Source organism: Crinia signifera, chromosome 5, assembly GCF_055691185.1.
Source record: "Crinia signifera chromosome 5, ASM5569118v1, whole genome shotgun sequence".
NCBI classification, from domain to species: Eukaryota; Metazoa; Chordata; class Amphibia; order Anura; family Myobatrachidae; genus Crinia; species Crinia signifera.
In genome coordinates this window covers 12,033,038-12,048,589 of record NC_139221.1, presented here as the reverse complement: position 1 = coordinate 12,048,589, position 15,552 = coordinate 12,033,038, and the positions used below count along the sequence as shown (strand labels likewise).

At 51.1% G+C, this 15,552-nt stretch overlaps 1 protein-coding gene across 1 annotated transcript in view; it reads right to left on the bottom strand.

Moving 5' to 3' along the window:
• JMJD4 (jumonji domain containing 4) overlaps positions 1 to 15,552 on the bottom strand; it is a 322,213-nt gene that overhangs the window by 9,538 nt on the left and 297,123 nt on the right. Inside the window, exons 2-5 of the mRNA XM_083186687.1 lie at positions 15,511 to 15,545; positions 7,114 to 7,239; positions 4,435 to 4,702; positions 2,920 to 3,066 (exon numbers count right to left, since the gene is read on the bottom strand). Of these exons, the coding sequence (XP_083042813.1) occupies positions 2,920 to 3,066; positions 4,435 to 4,702; positions 7,114 to 7,239; positions 15,511 to 15,533 (564 nt within the window). The 5' untranslated portion in view covers positions 15,534 to 15,545. The remainder of the gene's footprint in view (positions 1 to 2,919; positions 3,067 to 4,434; positions 4,703 to 7,113; positions 7,240 to 15,510; positions 15,546 to 15,552) is intronic.

The window sequence follows — 15,552 nt, the reverse complement described above, 5'->3', positions numbered from 1 at the left end:
TGTAGCTCTGCCACTGGTTACTGACACCCCCTGCACCGGCTGTATCTCTGCCACTGGTTACTGACACCCCCTGCACCGGCTGTATCTCTACCACTGGTTACTGACACCCCCTGCATCTGTTGTAGTTCTACCACTGGTTACAGACACCCCCTGCACCTGTTGTAGTTCTACCACTGATTGACACCCCCTGCACCGGCTGTATCTCTACCACTGGTTACTGACACCCCCTGCACTGGCTGTATCTCTACCACTGGTTACTGACACCCCCTGCACTGGCTGTAATTCTGCCACTGGTTACTGACACCCCCTACACCGGCTGTATCGCTTCCACTGTTTACTGACACCTCCTGCACCGGCTGTATCTCTACCACTGGTTACTGACACCCCCTGCACCGACTGTAGTTCTGCCACTGGTTACAGACACCCCCTGCACCTGTTGTAGTTCTACCACTGGTTACTGACACCCCCTGCACCTGTTGTAGTTCTACCACTGATTGACACCCCCTGCACCTGTTGCAGTTCTGCCACTGGTTACTGACACCCCCTACACTGGCTGTATCTCTACCACTGGTTACTGACACCCCCTGCACTGGCTGTAATTCTGCCACTGGTTACTGACACCCCCTGCACCGGCTGTATCGCTTCCACTGTTTACTGACACCCCCTGCACCGGCTGTATCGCTTCCACTGTTTACTGACACCCCCTGCACCGGCTGTATCTCTGCCACTGGTTACTGACACCCCCTGCACCGGCTGTAGCTCTACCACTGGTTACTGACACCCCCTGCAGCGGCTGTATCTCTACCACTGGTTACTGACACCCCCTGCAGCGGCTGTATCTCTACCACTGGTTACTGACACCCCCTGCACCGGCTGTATCTCTACCACTGGTTACTGACACCCCCTGCACCAGCTGTATCTCTGCCACTGGTTACTGACACCCCCTGCACCGGCTGTAGCTCTGCCACTGGTTACTGACACCCCCTGCACCGGCTGTAGCTCTGCCACGGGTTACTGACACCCCCTGCACCGGCTGTATCGCTTCCACTATTTACTGACACCCCCTGCACCTGCTGTATCTCTGCCACTGGTTTACTGACACCCCCTGCACCGGCCGTATCTCTACCACTGGTTACTGACACCCCCTGCACCGGCCGTATCTCTACCACTGGTTACTGACACTCCCTGCACCGGCTGTAGCTCTGCCACTGGTTACTGACACCCCCTGCACCGACTGTAGCTCTGCCACTGGTTACTGACACTCCCTGCACCGGCTGTAGCTCTGCCACGGGTTACTGACACCCCCTGCACCGGCTGTAGCTCTGCCACGGGTTACTGACACCCCCTGCACTGGCTGTATCTCTACCACTGGTTACTGACACCCCCTGCACCGGCCGTATCGCTTCCACTATTTACTGACACCCCATGCACCTGCTGTATCTCTGCCACTGGTTACTGACACCCCCTGCACCGGCTGTAGCTCTGCCACGGGTTACTGACACCCCCTGCACTGGCTGTATCTCTACCACTGGTTACTGACACCCCCTGCACCGGCTGTAGCTCTGCCACTGGTTACTGACACCCCCTGCACCAGCTGTAGCTCTGCCACTGGTTACTGACACCCCCTGCACCGGCTGTAGCTCTGCCACTGGTTACTGACACCGGCCGTATGTCTACCACTGGTTACTGACACCCCCTGCACCGGCTGTATCTCTGCCACTGGTTACTGACACCCCCTGCACCGGCTGTATATCTGCCACTGGTTACTGACACCCCCTGCACCGGCTGTAGTTCTGCCACTGGTTACTGACACCCCCTGCACCGGCTGTATCTCTACCACTGGTTACTGACACCCCCTGCACCGGCTGTATCTCTGCCACTGGTTACTGACACCCCCTCCACCGGCTGTATCTCTGCCACTGGTTACTGACACCCCCTGCACCGGCTGTATCTCTACCACTGGTTACTGACACCCCCTGCACCGGCTGTATCTCTGCCACTGGTTACTGACACCCCCTGCACCGGCTGTATCTCTGCCACTGGTTACTGACACCCCCTGCACCGGCTGTAGTTCTGCCACTGGTTACTGACACCCCCTGCACCGGCTGTATCTCTGCCACTGGTTACTGACACCCCCTGCACCGGCTGTAGCTCTGCCACTGCTTACTGACACCCCCTGCACTGGCTGTATCTCTGCCACTGGTTACTGACACCCCCTGCACCGGCTGTATCTCTGCCACTGGTTACTGACACCCCCTGCACCGGCTGTAGTTCTGCCACTGGTTACTGACACCCCCTGCACCTGCTGTATCTCTACCACTGGTTACTGTTGCTCACTAAAAGGTGAACAGTTGTTCTTCAGTTCTTCTTGGAGGCCTATTGTTAATATGTTCAGTTTAGTTTTCATACAATGCATTTGCCTGAGCACAGCAGCGCCACACATGGTAGCTTAGAGGAACTGCACTGACTGACTCATTAGGGCTGTATGAATCAGTGAACTACTGAACTGAACTACTTGCAAGGACACATGAGTGATCCACTCACACACCATGTCTGAACTCAGCACTGCCACCTGTGGCAGCTGAGATGTACTAACTCTGGAGAGAATTGCATTGCTTTAAAAAAGAAGTGTCAGGATAACTAGAAAAATAAGTGAAAATAATCAACTGTGAGATTAATGTACGAAATGCGCTTTACATTACTAGAATCAGATGAAATGTATATAAAATGAACAGATACTACACTTAATACACTCAAACCGCAAATAACCATTATTTTCCCCCAAAGTGAGCCAGTGAGCCGCCCAAAAGAACGACTCTTTTCACTGAGCGTTCAATGGATCACAGCTCTCTTTAGTGAGTCACTTTGCCCATCTCTAGCGGAAACAAGGACACACATACTGCACATCGCGCGTGTTACCTGACAGTGTATGTCCCAGTCCTCCATGCTTTCCTTCCAGTCGCCAATCTCCTTCTGGACAGCCTCCAACTCAGCCTGAAGGAATCCCCACATCACAGACACATTGCAGCCGTTCACCCAGTTGTGGTTAATGGAAATAGTATCTTCCTGGGAAACCAGATGAGTGTTTACATTCCGCACAATGATAACCATTAGGGGCTATGTTCTAAACCACCCAGCTACCATGTGTCACAGTCTATTTCCCAGGTCCCCTAGTGGGCAGACCTCCGCTGGCACTGGGTTGGCCTAGGACTGCAGTTGACGAGGAGGGAACTCTCGCTGACTCCAACTAGAACGTCACTGAATTCATGCGTGGCTGATTGTTGTGGAAATTGCTTTCACGCGTCCCTGAAGGTTATAATCACAGAGACCCCCCAGCTGCAGCCATGCTTGTTATTCAGTTTAGGACGGCATTTGTATACAGTGATAGCACAGGAACCCGAGTAGGAGTCATTGCTTCCAGCTAGTTCTCTGTCCCTCATTGACCCATCGTTACATAGTATAAAGCAAAGTCCCTGAAGCACATCTGTCTGTCTCAATGAGCTAATCTCGAAAACCGCTGGATGAATTTTTTTTGCGGTCTCCGCTATTATGTAGTGCAGTTCTGGAGGAAGGTTTTGGTGGTCTCCACTATTATGTAGTGCAGTTCTGGAGGAAGGTTTTGGCGGTCTCCACTATTATGTAGTGCAGTTCTGGAGGAAGGTTTTGGCGGTCTCCACTATTATGTAGTGCAGTTCTGGAGGAAGGTTTTGGCGGTCTCCACTATTATGTAGTGCAGTTCTGGAGGAAGGTTTTGGCGGTCTCCACTATTATGTAGTGCAGTTCTGGAGGAAGGCTTTGGCGGTCTTCACTGTGCAAGTACAGTTCTAGAGCAAGGTTTAGGTACATTCACCATCAGCCTATCCCATATGGGAGCCAAGCAATAACAAATTCAGTAAATCAAGTCAAAAAACAGTCACTGTGTCAGGGCCAGGCAGTGTGTGTGTGTTTGTGTGAAGACTTGGCGAGGGCCGGGTGGTCAGCACACCTGGTAACAGCCGGTGTGAGTCGCGTGGCACGGTGGTGGCATCGCTGGCTGGGCGCCCAAGTGTCAGCGGCAGTAGTCAGGATGGAGAGCAGCCAGAAGACTGTGAGGGCAAGGGGCCTGGGCAGAGGAGTAGATGGACTGACCGTGGGGAGTGAGAGGCCAGAGAGTGACTCCCTTTCCCGGGCAGCATGGGTGAGTACCCCAGGCCCTGAAGTTGGGAGGGGGGCAGTGGCTGTTTTGGGGACATATACCTGAGGTTGGGGGGTGGGGGGTTTGGCCTTATTTTGTCACTGATACCCAAGGCGGAGACCCAATTTCCTCTGTTACTGAGCCATTACTGTCACATACATCATACACACTTATATACTGCACTAGCAATGCTGCTGCTACGCGGTATGGTTGCATATGTCACAATGTGTTCCTGTAATGGTGTAAACGCTTCATCTCACCATGTTGTACACCTGATGGTGCCAAACGCTGGGCACAAAAATGATCTCTCCGGCTTCCTGTATTACTTCAAGCGGCGGGCAGCACCTGTTATAATTTGGGTATAGGTTGGCGTCCTGAAGGGCCGGTGAAGTGACGTCATAAGGAAGACATCCGTGGCAGTCGCGCAGGTACTCCTCCTGCCCCGGCGGGAACAGGAGCCATTTCTTGCGGCCGCATATATTGGCTGACCAGCTGTAGGACCGGAAGACGTCGGCGTGGAACGGAGTCCTGTACGTGAGAGATAGACGATTCAGGCGACGTCAGACCAGCGCTCATACGTTACATCTACGGCGTTCTCTGTACTCTTACCCTCCATTGATGTCAAGCATAAACAAATGTTTTTTCTCTCTCTCTTTTTTTCCCCGAGGGGCCGGGACACGGAGCATAGCTCCGTCCCAGACACCCGTGAAGCCCCGCCTCCATGTTTTGATTGGCCCACAGGCCAATCAGTAAAAGAAAATGGATGACCATCAATAGGTAAAACCATTAATGTCATCCATTGCATAGTATGCCGCTATCGATGGCCAGTTGCACTATTGGCAATGATGGTCAACCCTACTTGTGACCCCCGGTATTGTACCACATTGTTTTATCAAGCTTTGGACAAGGTGCTTGGTAAAATAAGAAAACGTTGGGTTAAAAAACAAATGCGTGTTGGCCATTTTAACGTGTCGCCCTATGGACCATATAGGGGTGACCTATTGCCTGTCACCCCATCATCCAGATACTGTCAGTGGTACCTACCCTCACTCTCTGCCCATCTGTCTCTCTTATATCTACATACAGTTGTTGTGCTATCACTAAGCGGTCACCAACTGAGTACTTGCAGCTGGTAGCCTACCGCTATGCATGCTGGGAATGCTACTCCTTCGGTCAGCTCTTGGCCTATGCAAGACTTTGGGCCTTATTTTGGTTCATTCTTTCTGACAAAATCCTTCTTAGATGGGCAAAACCATGTGCACTGCAGGGGGGGCATATGTAACATGTGCAGAGAGAATTAGATTTGGGTGGGGTTTTACTTCAAAGTGAGATCTATATTGCAGTGTAAAAATAAAGCAGTCAGTATTTTCCCTGCACAGAAACAAAATAACTCACCCAAATCTAATTCTCTCTGCACATGTTACATCTGCCCCCCCCCCCCCCCCCCCTGCAGTGCACATGGTTTTGTCCATCTAAGAAGGATTTTGTCAGAAAGAATGAACCAAAATAAGGCCCTTTGTTTGCTATGGGCAACATCTCCCCTATCAGATTCTATCATTTCTGTATTGCATCCTAGGAAATGATAGGCAAAATCTGGTTCCTATAGGCAATATCACACCTTCCTTTTCAACAGCTATAGTAAATATACCCCTTTAGTTAGGGGACTGTGACTGCCACTGGTAGGACACCAGGGTGTAGCTATCGCTACTGTCAGCTTCGGGAAAAGAGGATGTATGCAGTATAAGCACAGTACAATAGGCCCTGTCTATAATCTGTAGGTTTTTCTCAGTATTGTTCAAATAATATTTTGTGGGAGGACAGGCTGTACCACTTAGCTGAGATGTGCACCCATTAAATCCACATGGATAACCGCCTTTGTATCAGCGCTCGATTTTATTATATACAGGAGATAAAACATGGCGATACTGCCACCTACTGGACATAATGTGTAATTAACTATAAGAAGCAGAAAAACTGTGTACGGAAACTTTGTCCTCAAATAAGAAAATACAATTGTCATTGACCTTATTTATCCTGTGTAATGGCAAACAATAAAAACAGAAATAGCAAGCGGTGTGCTCCTGCGTCAGGTAAACATCTAACATCCTGCCTAATGAGACAAACGGTCCGGATTAGTTTTTCTTTTTTAGTAAGCCATTAAACAGTAGGACACTAATGAGCACATGACAAATCCTGCTCACTAATATAATACACCAGACGACAATATAGATTGTAAGATCTGGGGCACAGCTTCTCAAACGCGGTCCTCAGGACCCCACACGGAGCATGTTTTACAGGTCTCCTCACTTTTAAAATCTGTCAATGAGTAGTGAAGGCACCTGTGCATCTGCCGGGTGACCTGGAAAAGGTGAACTGTGTGGGGTCCTGAGGACCGAGTTTGAGAAGCCCTAGTCTATGGCTTCTGACCTTTGCTCCTTCTGTACCATCGTATGGTACTGTATAGCAGGCATGTCCAAACTATGGCATTCCAGCTGTTGTGAAACTACAAGTCCCATCATGCCTTGCCACAGTTTTGCTGTTAGGGAAGACTAAAACTATTGGAAGGCATGCTGGGATGTGTAGTTTCCCAACAGCTGGAGGGCCACAGTTTGGACATGCCTGCTGTATAGTCATTGTGGTATGTTCTGTATGCCATTTACAGTTCTTCTGAACATGCTGGTGATATACATTAATAACGTGTAGGACAGTGATGGCTAACCTTGACACTCCAGCTGTTGTTGAACTAAACATCCCAGCATGCCCTGCTCCAGTTTTACTATTTGGCAATGCTAAAACGGATGCAGGGCATGCTGGGATGTGTAGTTCAACAACAGCTGGAGTGTCAAGGTTAGCCATCACTGGTGAATGATGCAGCAGGTGACTCCCCCGAGAGTGCAGTGTAATTAGCATGTAGTGTGTGTTACTGCACAGCGACATACCATGAGCCAGGTGGCCCCATATAGACAAATCGGTAATCATCCTCTGCGATGGCATCCCAGTACTCATTGAGCCAGTCTGATGAGAAGTATACTGGAGTTTCATACACATCCTGGCCTGGGAACTCTCTAGAAGAAAAGAAGTGGGAGGAGCTTAGTGGTTATTCCCAGCAACTTAGAGACTGGAACTGTATTGGTCAATAGCTCAATATATATATTACTGTGTCCCAAGCACTGCTAGTTTATAGAACAGCAGCAAATAATGGGCCCGATTCAGCTTTGTTAGCAAAGCAAAATACAGGCAAATGGGCATTAAGATGCTACGCAGGTGGGGCAGATGTAACAGGTGCAGAGAGAGTTAGATTTGGGTGGGGTGTGTTCAAACTGAAATCTAAATTGCAGTGTAAAAAATAAAGAGCCAATATTTACCCTGCACAGAAACAATAAAACCCACTAAAATCTAAATATCTCTGCCCATATTACATCTACCCACCTGCAGGGCAGCATGGTTTTGCAGATTTTCATGCAAAAAATTAGATTTATGTCTTACCTGGTAAATCTCTTTCTTTGAGTACATCAGGGGCCACAGCTTTACAGTGGGGTAATAGGAGTGGGAGAGAGCTCCAGCACCCTAGAGGATAACTTTAACTGCCTCCCAGGCAGCCAGGCTCCTCCCCTCCTATACCCCGCCTCCAGGCCAAGAACCTCAGTTTTTTAACAAGCCATGGCAGGAGACAAGAGAGAAGGAAGAGAAGCACCGCACAGAGACACATTCTGAAACATGTTAGTACCCTCAACAGAGGAGTAATATAACCAGTGAAACGTAACTTTAACATAACTGAAGCAGGAGCGGCAGGGAGGGATCCCTGTGGCCCCTGATGTCCTCGAAGAAAGAGATTTACCAGGTAAGACATGAATCTCATTTTCTTCTTCGGGAGACATCAGGGGCCACAGCTTTACAGTGGGACGTCCTAAAGCAGCCACCTATGGGTGGGGACGCGCCTGTGCCGCAGCCAACACGCTCTGCCCAAAGGCAGAGTCCTGGGAGGCAAACGTATCAAAAGCGTAAAAACGCAAGAAAGTAGCAGCTGACGACCATGTCGCAGCTCTGCAAATTTTCTCAGCTGTTGCTCCGCCCCTAACAGCCCAAGACGCCCCCACAGACCTGGTGGAATGTGCCCGGATACCAGCCGGAACCGGAAGGGAGGCGCCCAGGTATGCCTGCCTGATGACAGAACGAAGCCAGCGGGCAATAGTCTGTTTAGTGGCCGGCCATCCCCTCTTTTGAAAGCCATACAGCACAAAGAGAGAGTCCGACATGCGAAAGGACCGAGAGCGGCGCACATAGATACGCAACGCCCGGACAACATCCAAGGAGGATTGATCCGGAGACGCATCTGACCCCTGAAAGGCCGGAACCATGATTTCCTGGTTAACGTGGAAACTGGACACCACCTTTGGTAAGTGAGAAGGGACGGTACGAAGAACCGCCCGGTCATCATGTAAGACCAGGAAAGGGGACTTACAAGACAGGGCAGACAGATCGGACACCCTCCGAGCTGATGCTATTGCCAATAAGAAAACTGTTTTCCAGGTGAGCCAACACAGGTCCACTGACCGCAAAGGCTCAAATGGTGGTTTCTGAAGCGCAGATAGCACAAGTGAAAGGTCCCAAGGAGCAACCGGGGGAACAAAGGGAGGCTGGATGTGCAAAACCCCTGCAGGAATGTGCGGACATCCCGCAAAAGTGCTAATCTTCGGCGAAACAAGATGGACAAAGCCGAGACTTGAACCTTCCAGGTAGATAATCGCAATCCAGCCTCCAGGCCCTTCTGTAAGAAAGACAGAATCCGAGCCAGGAGGTAAGTCTTAGGATTGAAGTGGCGAGTTCTACACCAAATAAAAGTAGGCCCTCCAAACACGATGATAAGCCCTCGCCAAGGAAGCCTTCCTCGCTCTAAGCATGGTGGAGATTACTTGCGCATTAAACCCCCTAGATCTCAAGAGGGAGGTTTCAGTAGCCACCCCGTCAAAGCCAGGCGCCTCAGATCTGGATGCAGACACGGACCCTGAGAGAGAAGGTCCGGGCGCAATGGAAGAGGAATCGGGGGGCCACCGACAGAGCCTGAAGATCTGAGAACCAACAAAAGGAGGTGATCAGTGCACTACTATCTGCGGCTGGTACTAGGACTTGTCAGGCCCTCAAAGTGTAGGAAAAAAGGGGGGATGTGTACCAGCGCTGACTGAAAAAAGTATAAGCAAAAATTTGCAGAACGGTATCCTGTACAATATATATAATTTATTAAAAATATAGTTTAAAAAGCAGTACCATATTATAAAATTTACACTTCATAAAGGGGGTTTACAATAATACTCGTCTGGGCCAATGCGGGGCCACCAGGATCAATGTGCCCCCCTCCGCCTACAGCTTGCGAATCAGTCGCAAGAGAAGGGAGAATGGTGAGAAGGCATACATCAGCCTGAACAGGGCGTCCACCAAGATGGCGGCCGGGTCGCGAGCCCTGGATCCGTAAAGGGGGACCTTGTGGTTGTGTTGAGAGGCCATCAAGTCCACTTCGGGTAAGCCCCACCGACGTACCAGCATCTGGAACACCTCCTGATGGAGGGACCATTTGCCAGCATTCAGTGTTTGACGGCTTAGGAAGTCCGCTTCCCAATTTTGGACTCCTGGGATAAAGACCACTGATAGAGCCGCAATCTTCTTCTCCACCAAGTGAAAGATGCCGGATGTTTCCACCATTGCTGCCCGGCTGCCACCCTGGTGATTGATATAAGCCACCGTGGTCGCATTGTCCGACTGGACCTGCACCGGACGACCCCTCAGCCAGGGTTCTGCCAGGCAAAGAGCTCGGAAGACCGCCCTCAGTTCGAGGACATTGATTTGAAGCTTGGCCTCCGATGTGGACCAAAGGCCTTGGAATGACCTCTGGCAAGTGACCGCTCCCCAACCGCGGAGACTGGCATCCGTGGTGAGAAGGGTCCATTGGTGGATCCAGAATGGCCGTCCCATCGTGAGGTTCTGGTCTAGGAGCCACCACGAGAGAGACAGACTGTCGGCGATAAGGTTATCACCTGAGATCAGAGAGAAAGATAGGATCCTGACCACTTGGAGAGGATCTCCTTCTGAAGGGGGCGGGAGTGGAACTGGGCATATTCCGCCATATCGAAGGTCGACACCATGGAACCCAGTACCTTCATGCAAGCATGCATAGACACCTGTCGGGGATAGAGGAGCCAACGAATTCGGGACTGCAGAGTCAGACGACGGTCCTCCGGCAGGTAGATCCTCTGATGGATGGTGTCCAACCTGGCCACCAGGTGAACCATCGAATGTGCCGGAATCAGTGAGGACTTGTCCCAATTGATGATCCAGCCGTGTCGTTCCAGGAGCTGTATCACCACAGTCAGGTGGTCCCAGAGAAGGTCTGCAGAAGGTGCGAGAATCAACAGGTCGTCCAGATATGGGAGTATCCGGATACCCTGGCTGCGCAGACTGCTGCCCATTACTGCCATCACCTTTGTGAACACACGGGGGGCAGTGGATAGACCAAATGGTAGTGCCCTGAACTGGAAATGTTGGTCCAGTATGGCAAAGCGCAGGAACCGCTGATGTTCTGGACGGATGGGGATGTGTAAGTACGCATCCTGTATGTCCAAGGATGCCATGAAGTCCCGTGGCTGAAGGACCAGGACAATGGAGCACAGAGTCTCTATCCTGAACTTTGGAACACGTACAAACTTGTTTAGCTTCTTTAAGTTGAGTATGGGCCTGTAGGAACCGTTTGGTTTCCTGACCAGGAAGAGGCTGGTGTAAAACCCCGAACCCCTTTGGGCCAAGGGAACGGGTATGATGACTCCTGTTTGAAGCAAACGTTGAACTGCTTGTTCTAACGCTTTGCGCTTTTCCAGGTCTGATGGAAGACTCGTGGAAAAGAACGATGTCGGTGGGCGATGCCAAAAAGTTAAGGAGTAGCCCCGAGAGACCACCTCCTGAACCCACGTGTCTGTGGTGGATTCCAGCCAGATGGGAGAAAACTCCAACAGACGACCACCCACCATGGGATCCCCCAGGTGGGGGCCCACCCCGTCATGCGGCGGGCTTGTCCGCAGGCTTGGGGTCAGGGCGTCTGGTGGCCCAGGGACGCTTGCCTCTAGGACGGGAGGATCTGCCCCCCTGGGAAGATCTGGAGGAGAAGGCCTGTCCCCTACCACGACCCTGGAACCGAAAGGACTGAAAGGACGGCCGGGGCCGTGTAGTCGGGGTGGATGGTAGAAAGGCAGTTTTTGAAGCTGCCACCGTAGCGACCATCCTATCCAGCTCGGGACCTAATAAGAGGGAACCGTCGAATGGAAGAGCTTCCAAGCCTTCTTAGAGTCTGTGTCAGCCTTCCAGGAACGCAGCCAAAGTAATCTTGGGGGCGGCCACTGCTGAAGCTGACACCCTGGAGGAGAGAGTAGCGGAATCAAGAGCTGCCTAGCCTAAGTAGAGGGCAGCCTGATGTATCAACTCTATAGTCGGCAGTAGAGTTTCTGCTGGGGCCCCCTCAGACACCCCTGCTGTGAGGACAGCAGTCCATTTAGTTAGGGCCATAGCCACCCAGGCTGACGCCAGGGCAGGCATGCCTGCTGCCCCGCTGTGGTGTAGATAAGCTTCAGGAAGTTTTCCAACTTCCTATCCGCCTGATCCTTAAGAGACGCTGTAGGGATTGGCAACAGAGAGGCTTTTACCAGTTTTGCCACATGAGCGTCTACCCTGGGGGCTGTCTCCCAGGGGGTCCTGTCCTCCTGGGGGAGAGGATAGAGGGAGGAGAAACGTTTGTGAATGACAAACCTCCTATTAGGGGCCTCCCAAGCTTCGTTAATGACCATGTCAAGATTATCCGACTTGGAAATAGACTTAAGGAGCGTTTAGTGCGTTTAAATATAGGGCCCGACTCCGCAGGCGGATCAGCGTGGTCGTCTATTAGAAGGACCTTCTTAACCGCTGTAATCAGGCCTGGTACATCAAGGCAAGACGGGGGATCCTGTCTATGAGACGGGGGGTCCTCTCTAACACACGTCAACGGCGACGTCAATGGCGTCATCGACGGCCTCCTCCACATAGTCATCATCATCGTCTTAGCAAGAGGGAAGGGAACGTTCACAATAATTATTTGAATAAGACAAATCTATATTCATGTATATATATATATATATATATATATAAGTGAAAAAGAGAGAGCGCCACACACCTGAAGAATTTTTTGATTGATAAAAAATCTCTTTACTAAAATATAGAAATTCAATACATATAAAAACAATATCAACAATAACAATAATATACCATAATAAGCTCCTTGTAAATAAGGGGATATTCAAGATTTAAAAGCCAGACTCAGCTCCGAATGAGTGCCCGAACCTGAATTGCTAAGGAGAAAAGTCTCTATAAAGTGGCATCAAATTGGATGGGTTCTTTATTATATGTCAGTTCTTTTGTTATAAGATAACAGAAATAGTGTGCCGCTTAATGTCCAGTGACAAAAGGAATTTCCAATGTCGATGTTGAATAGTGAGGGACCCTCAAAAGATTTATTATACTACCTCTGTAGTTTTGATGGATTTTCTCAATAGCCTGCGGTCGCCAGGAGGATGTTGTTTCTTCTGTGCGGCTCAAACTACAACCCGCTGGGCGGTCAGCCGTGAACGGCGGGCCGCCGATGGAGAGCAGGGAGTGAGCCCGCACTAACCTGAGATGTGGTCTCAGGTGCTCCGTTGTTGTGGCTTCCAAATTGGCAGGTGAGAGGTCCAACTACACTGGATCACAGTAGTAGAGTTTAGAGCGGCAGCTCAAAAGTAACAGGCAGTCCGGGCAGAGAACTGGCAGGGTGGTCTGTGCCTTGTAGTTTTCCTTAAAACATCATCATCGTCTTGATTGTCTTGCTCCTCCTCCTCCTCATCATCATCTGAATCATGCATGAGGAGGGGCCGGAGTGCCGCCGGCCTTTTAACTAAAGACCTGCGTCTATCTGCGGGAAATGAACCCTCCCCCTGGGCATCCAATGCTGGGGGGGTTGCACCCGCCGCTGATGAGGACGGCACGGGCCGCCGAGGCAGCGCAGCTGAGACTTTATCAACTAGCTGCGCCATCATCTGCACAAGGGATGAGGTCCAAGCAGGCTCCTGAGAGGAGGCCGTAGGCGTGGGCAGCACCTGCGCATTGAAGCAGCTTGCGCATAGGCCGTCCTGTACATAGACCATTACAGGCTGTGCATGACAGCAATGCTGGGGCGTCCCCCTTCTTGGACTTGCCCTTGTTGGGCATAACTACTGTAAGTACAGGAGGGCTAAGTACAAAATGACACCAAATACACTGCAGCAGCTATTGGGTTAATAAGTACACATATACAGCAAGCATACATAGGCATACAATGCAAATAGAAGGCAAATGGCACTAGGCTCTTGCAGCAGCTATGGCTGACTGGAGCACTCAGTAACTGTGACCTGTGTCCCGTAGGAGAGGTACAGGGGGGACTTGCCCAAGCCTCCTGGCAGTGAAAGAGTGGAACCCCGGGTGGCAATGGAGCTTCTCCGTGTCCCTCCTCACGTGCAGCCAGGAAGGGATGTCAGTGGCGGGAACTCTCTGTGCGCCAAGCACAGTTCCCTGCCTACTGTCCCCGGGGGAGGGGCTGATGTGGGGGGAGCCACCTCCCCCTGCTAGCAAATGGCCCCAGGGAAGGTGTCCTCATGCAGCTCTGGTAAAATGGCGGGGATCCAGCGTGCGCCGGGCGGCCCCGCATACCAGCGCTGCTGCCCACAAACGAATATCCCTGGTGGTCCAGCGGGACGGGCGGCGAGCCAGCCTACCGCTTGCTAGCACAGCCGGCGGTCACCCTCGCCGGCTGTGACAGCCACTCTGTGCGCGCTGCGCTATGTTCGCACACGCTCCCGGCGGGGAGCGTGTTTTACTCACAGTGCGTCCCGGCTGTTGTGAAGGGGGCGCCTGTGGTTCCCGGCATCCGGCTGTGGCTGAAGTCTCTCCAGTGCCCGGGGGCCGCTGCAGGTCCCCACCCGCGGGTGGCGATGCAGCGCCGGACCCGGGTGATGGAGCCAGCAGTGCAGGGGTCTATTCAGACCCCCAGCGCTGCTGCTCTGACACTTATAGTGTAAAAAAAAAAAAAAAAATTAAGTTATGGCTGCTATATAGCAGCCCCTCTTTTGGGTGCATCTGGCTCGGCCAGCACCCTAGAAAAAAAATGAGGTCCTTGGCCTGGAGGCGGGGTATAGGAGGGAAGGAGCCTGGCTGCCTGGGAGGCAGATAAAGTTATCCTCTAGGGTGCTGGAGCGCTCTCCCACTCCTATTACCCTCTGTAAAACTGTGGCCCCTGATGTCTCCCGAAGGAGAAATACATACATAAGGACACAGTCGATAAATAAATACATAAGCGGGTATCTGGTGTGAAATTACTGACGATAAATAAGACAAAATGCCAAAACTGCAGTTATTTCAGCTGCTGTGACATCATAGCTCCCCTGTATAAAACATTGAATTCATACATATCTGCAAGCTGTCACTCAAATTCTAAGAAAAAGATTCTTGTGCTATATTGCTGCACTGGGGTCCGGTCACGTGGAGGAAGGTATCAACCATCAAGTAGTGTTCATTCTACCATCCTGTATCTCTGAAAACACGTGCATTTCCTTTCCCCTGCATGGGGTGTCGCTCTATGCCAGTGGTTCCCAACCCTGGTCCTCAAGTACCCCCAACAGTGCACATTTTCCAGGTCTCCACACAGAATCACAGGCAAAATAATTAGCTCCACCTGTGGATCTTTTAAAATGTGTCTAAATAATGAGGGCACCTCCAAGGTGACCTGGAAAACGTGCACTGTTGGGGGTACTTGAGGACCAGGGTTGGGAACCACTGCTCTATGCTGTGGTGCTTTTAGCACAGTGTGGTCTGTATTTCAGCACTGATAAGCAAAGAGCGACACCTCGTGAGAGTTGGTTACAAGGAAGGGGGAGAAGCAGAAGCAGGAGGCAGATCTAGGGGGTATGGGTCATAGGGTTGACAGGGCACAAAAGCTAGGATGACGTGAGTTTTTCACATTTTTTTGTGCCAATGTTGTAATAGGTAGGCACTGACACCATATCAGTGTACCGCTGCACTCTGTACACTACTCTCCCTCCACAACGTAGTGGGGGGTAGGGTATAAAATATCGCCTGTTTTGAAAAAAAAAAATGGGAAAAACTCATAATGACCTTCCCATTGTCGACCTAATGCTTGTGTTGACCTATTTTTTGTGTCTACCTAAGGCCCTGGTGGTCAACCTAGGGACCGTATTCTGATCTAGGACGGAGTGTCTAACAATGAGGTCAGACGTGTATGAGGCACTGTGTACCTCCTCATGTGCCAGTCCTTCATGTACAGACATCCCTTGGGA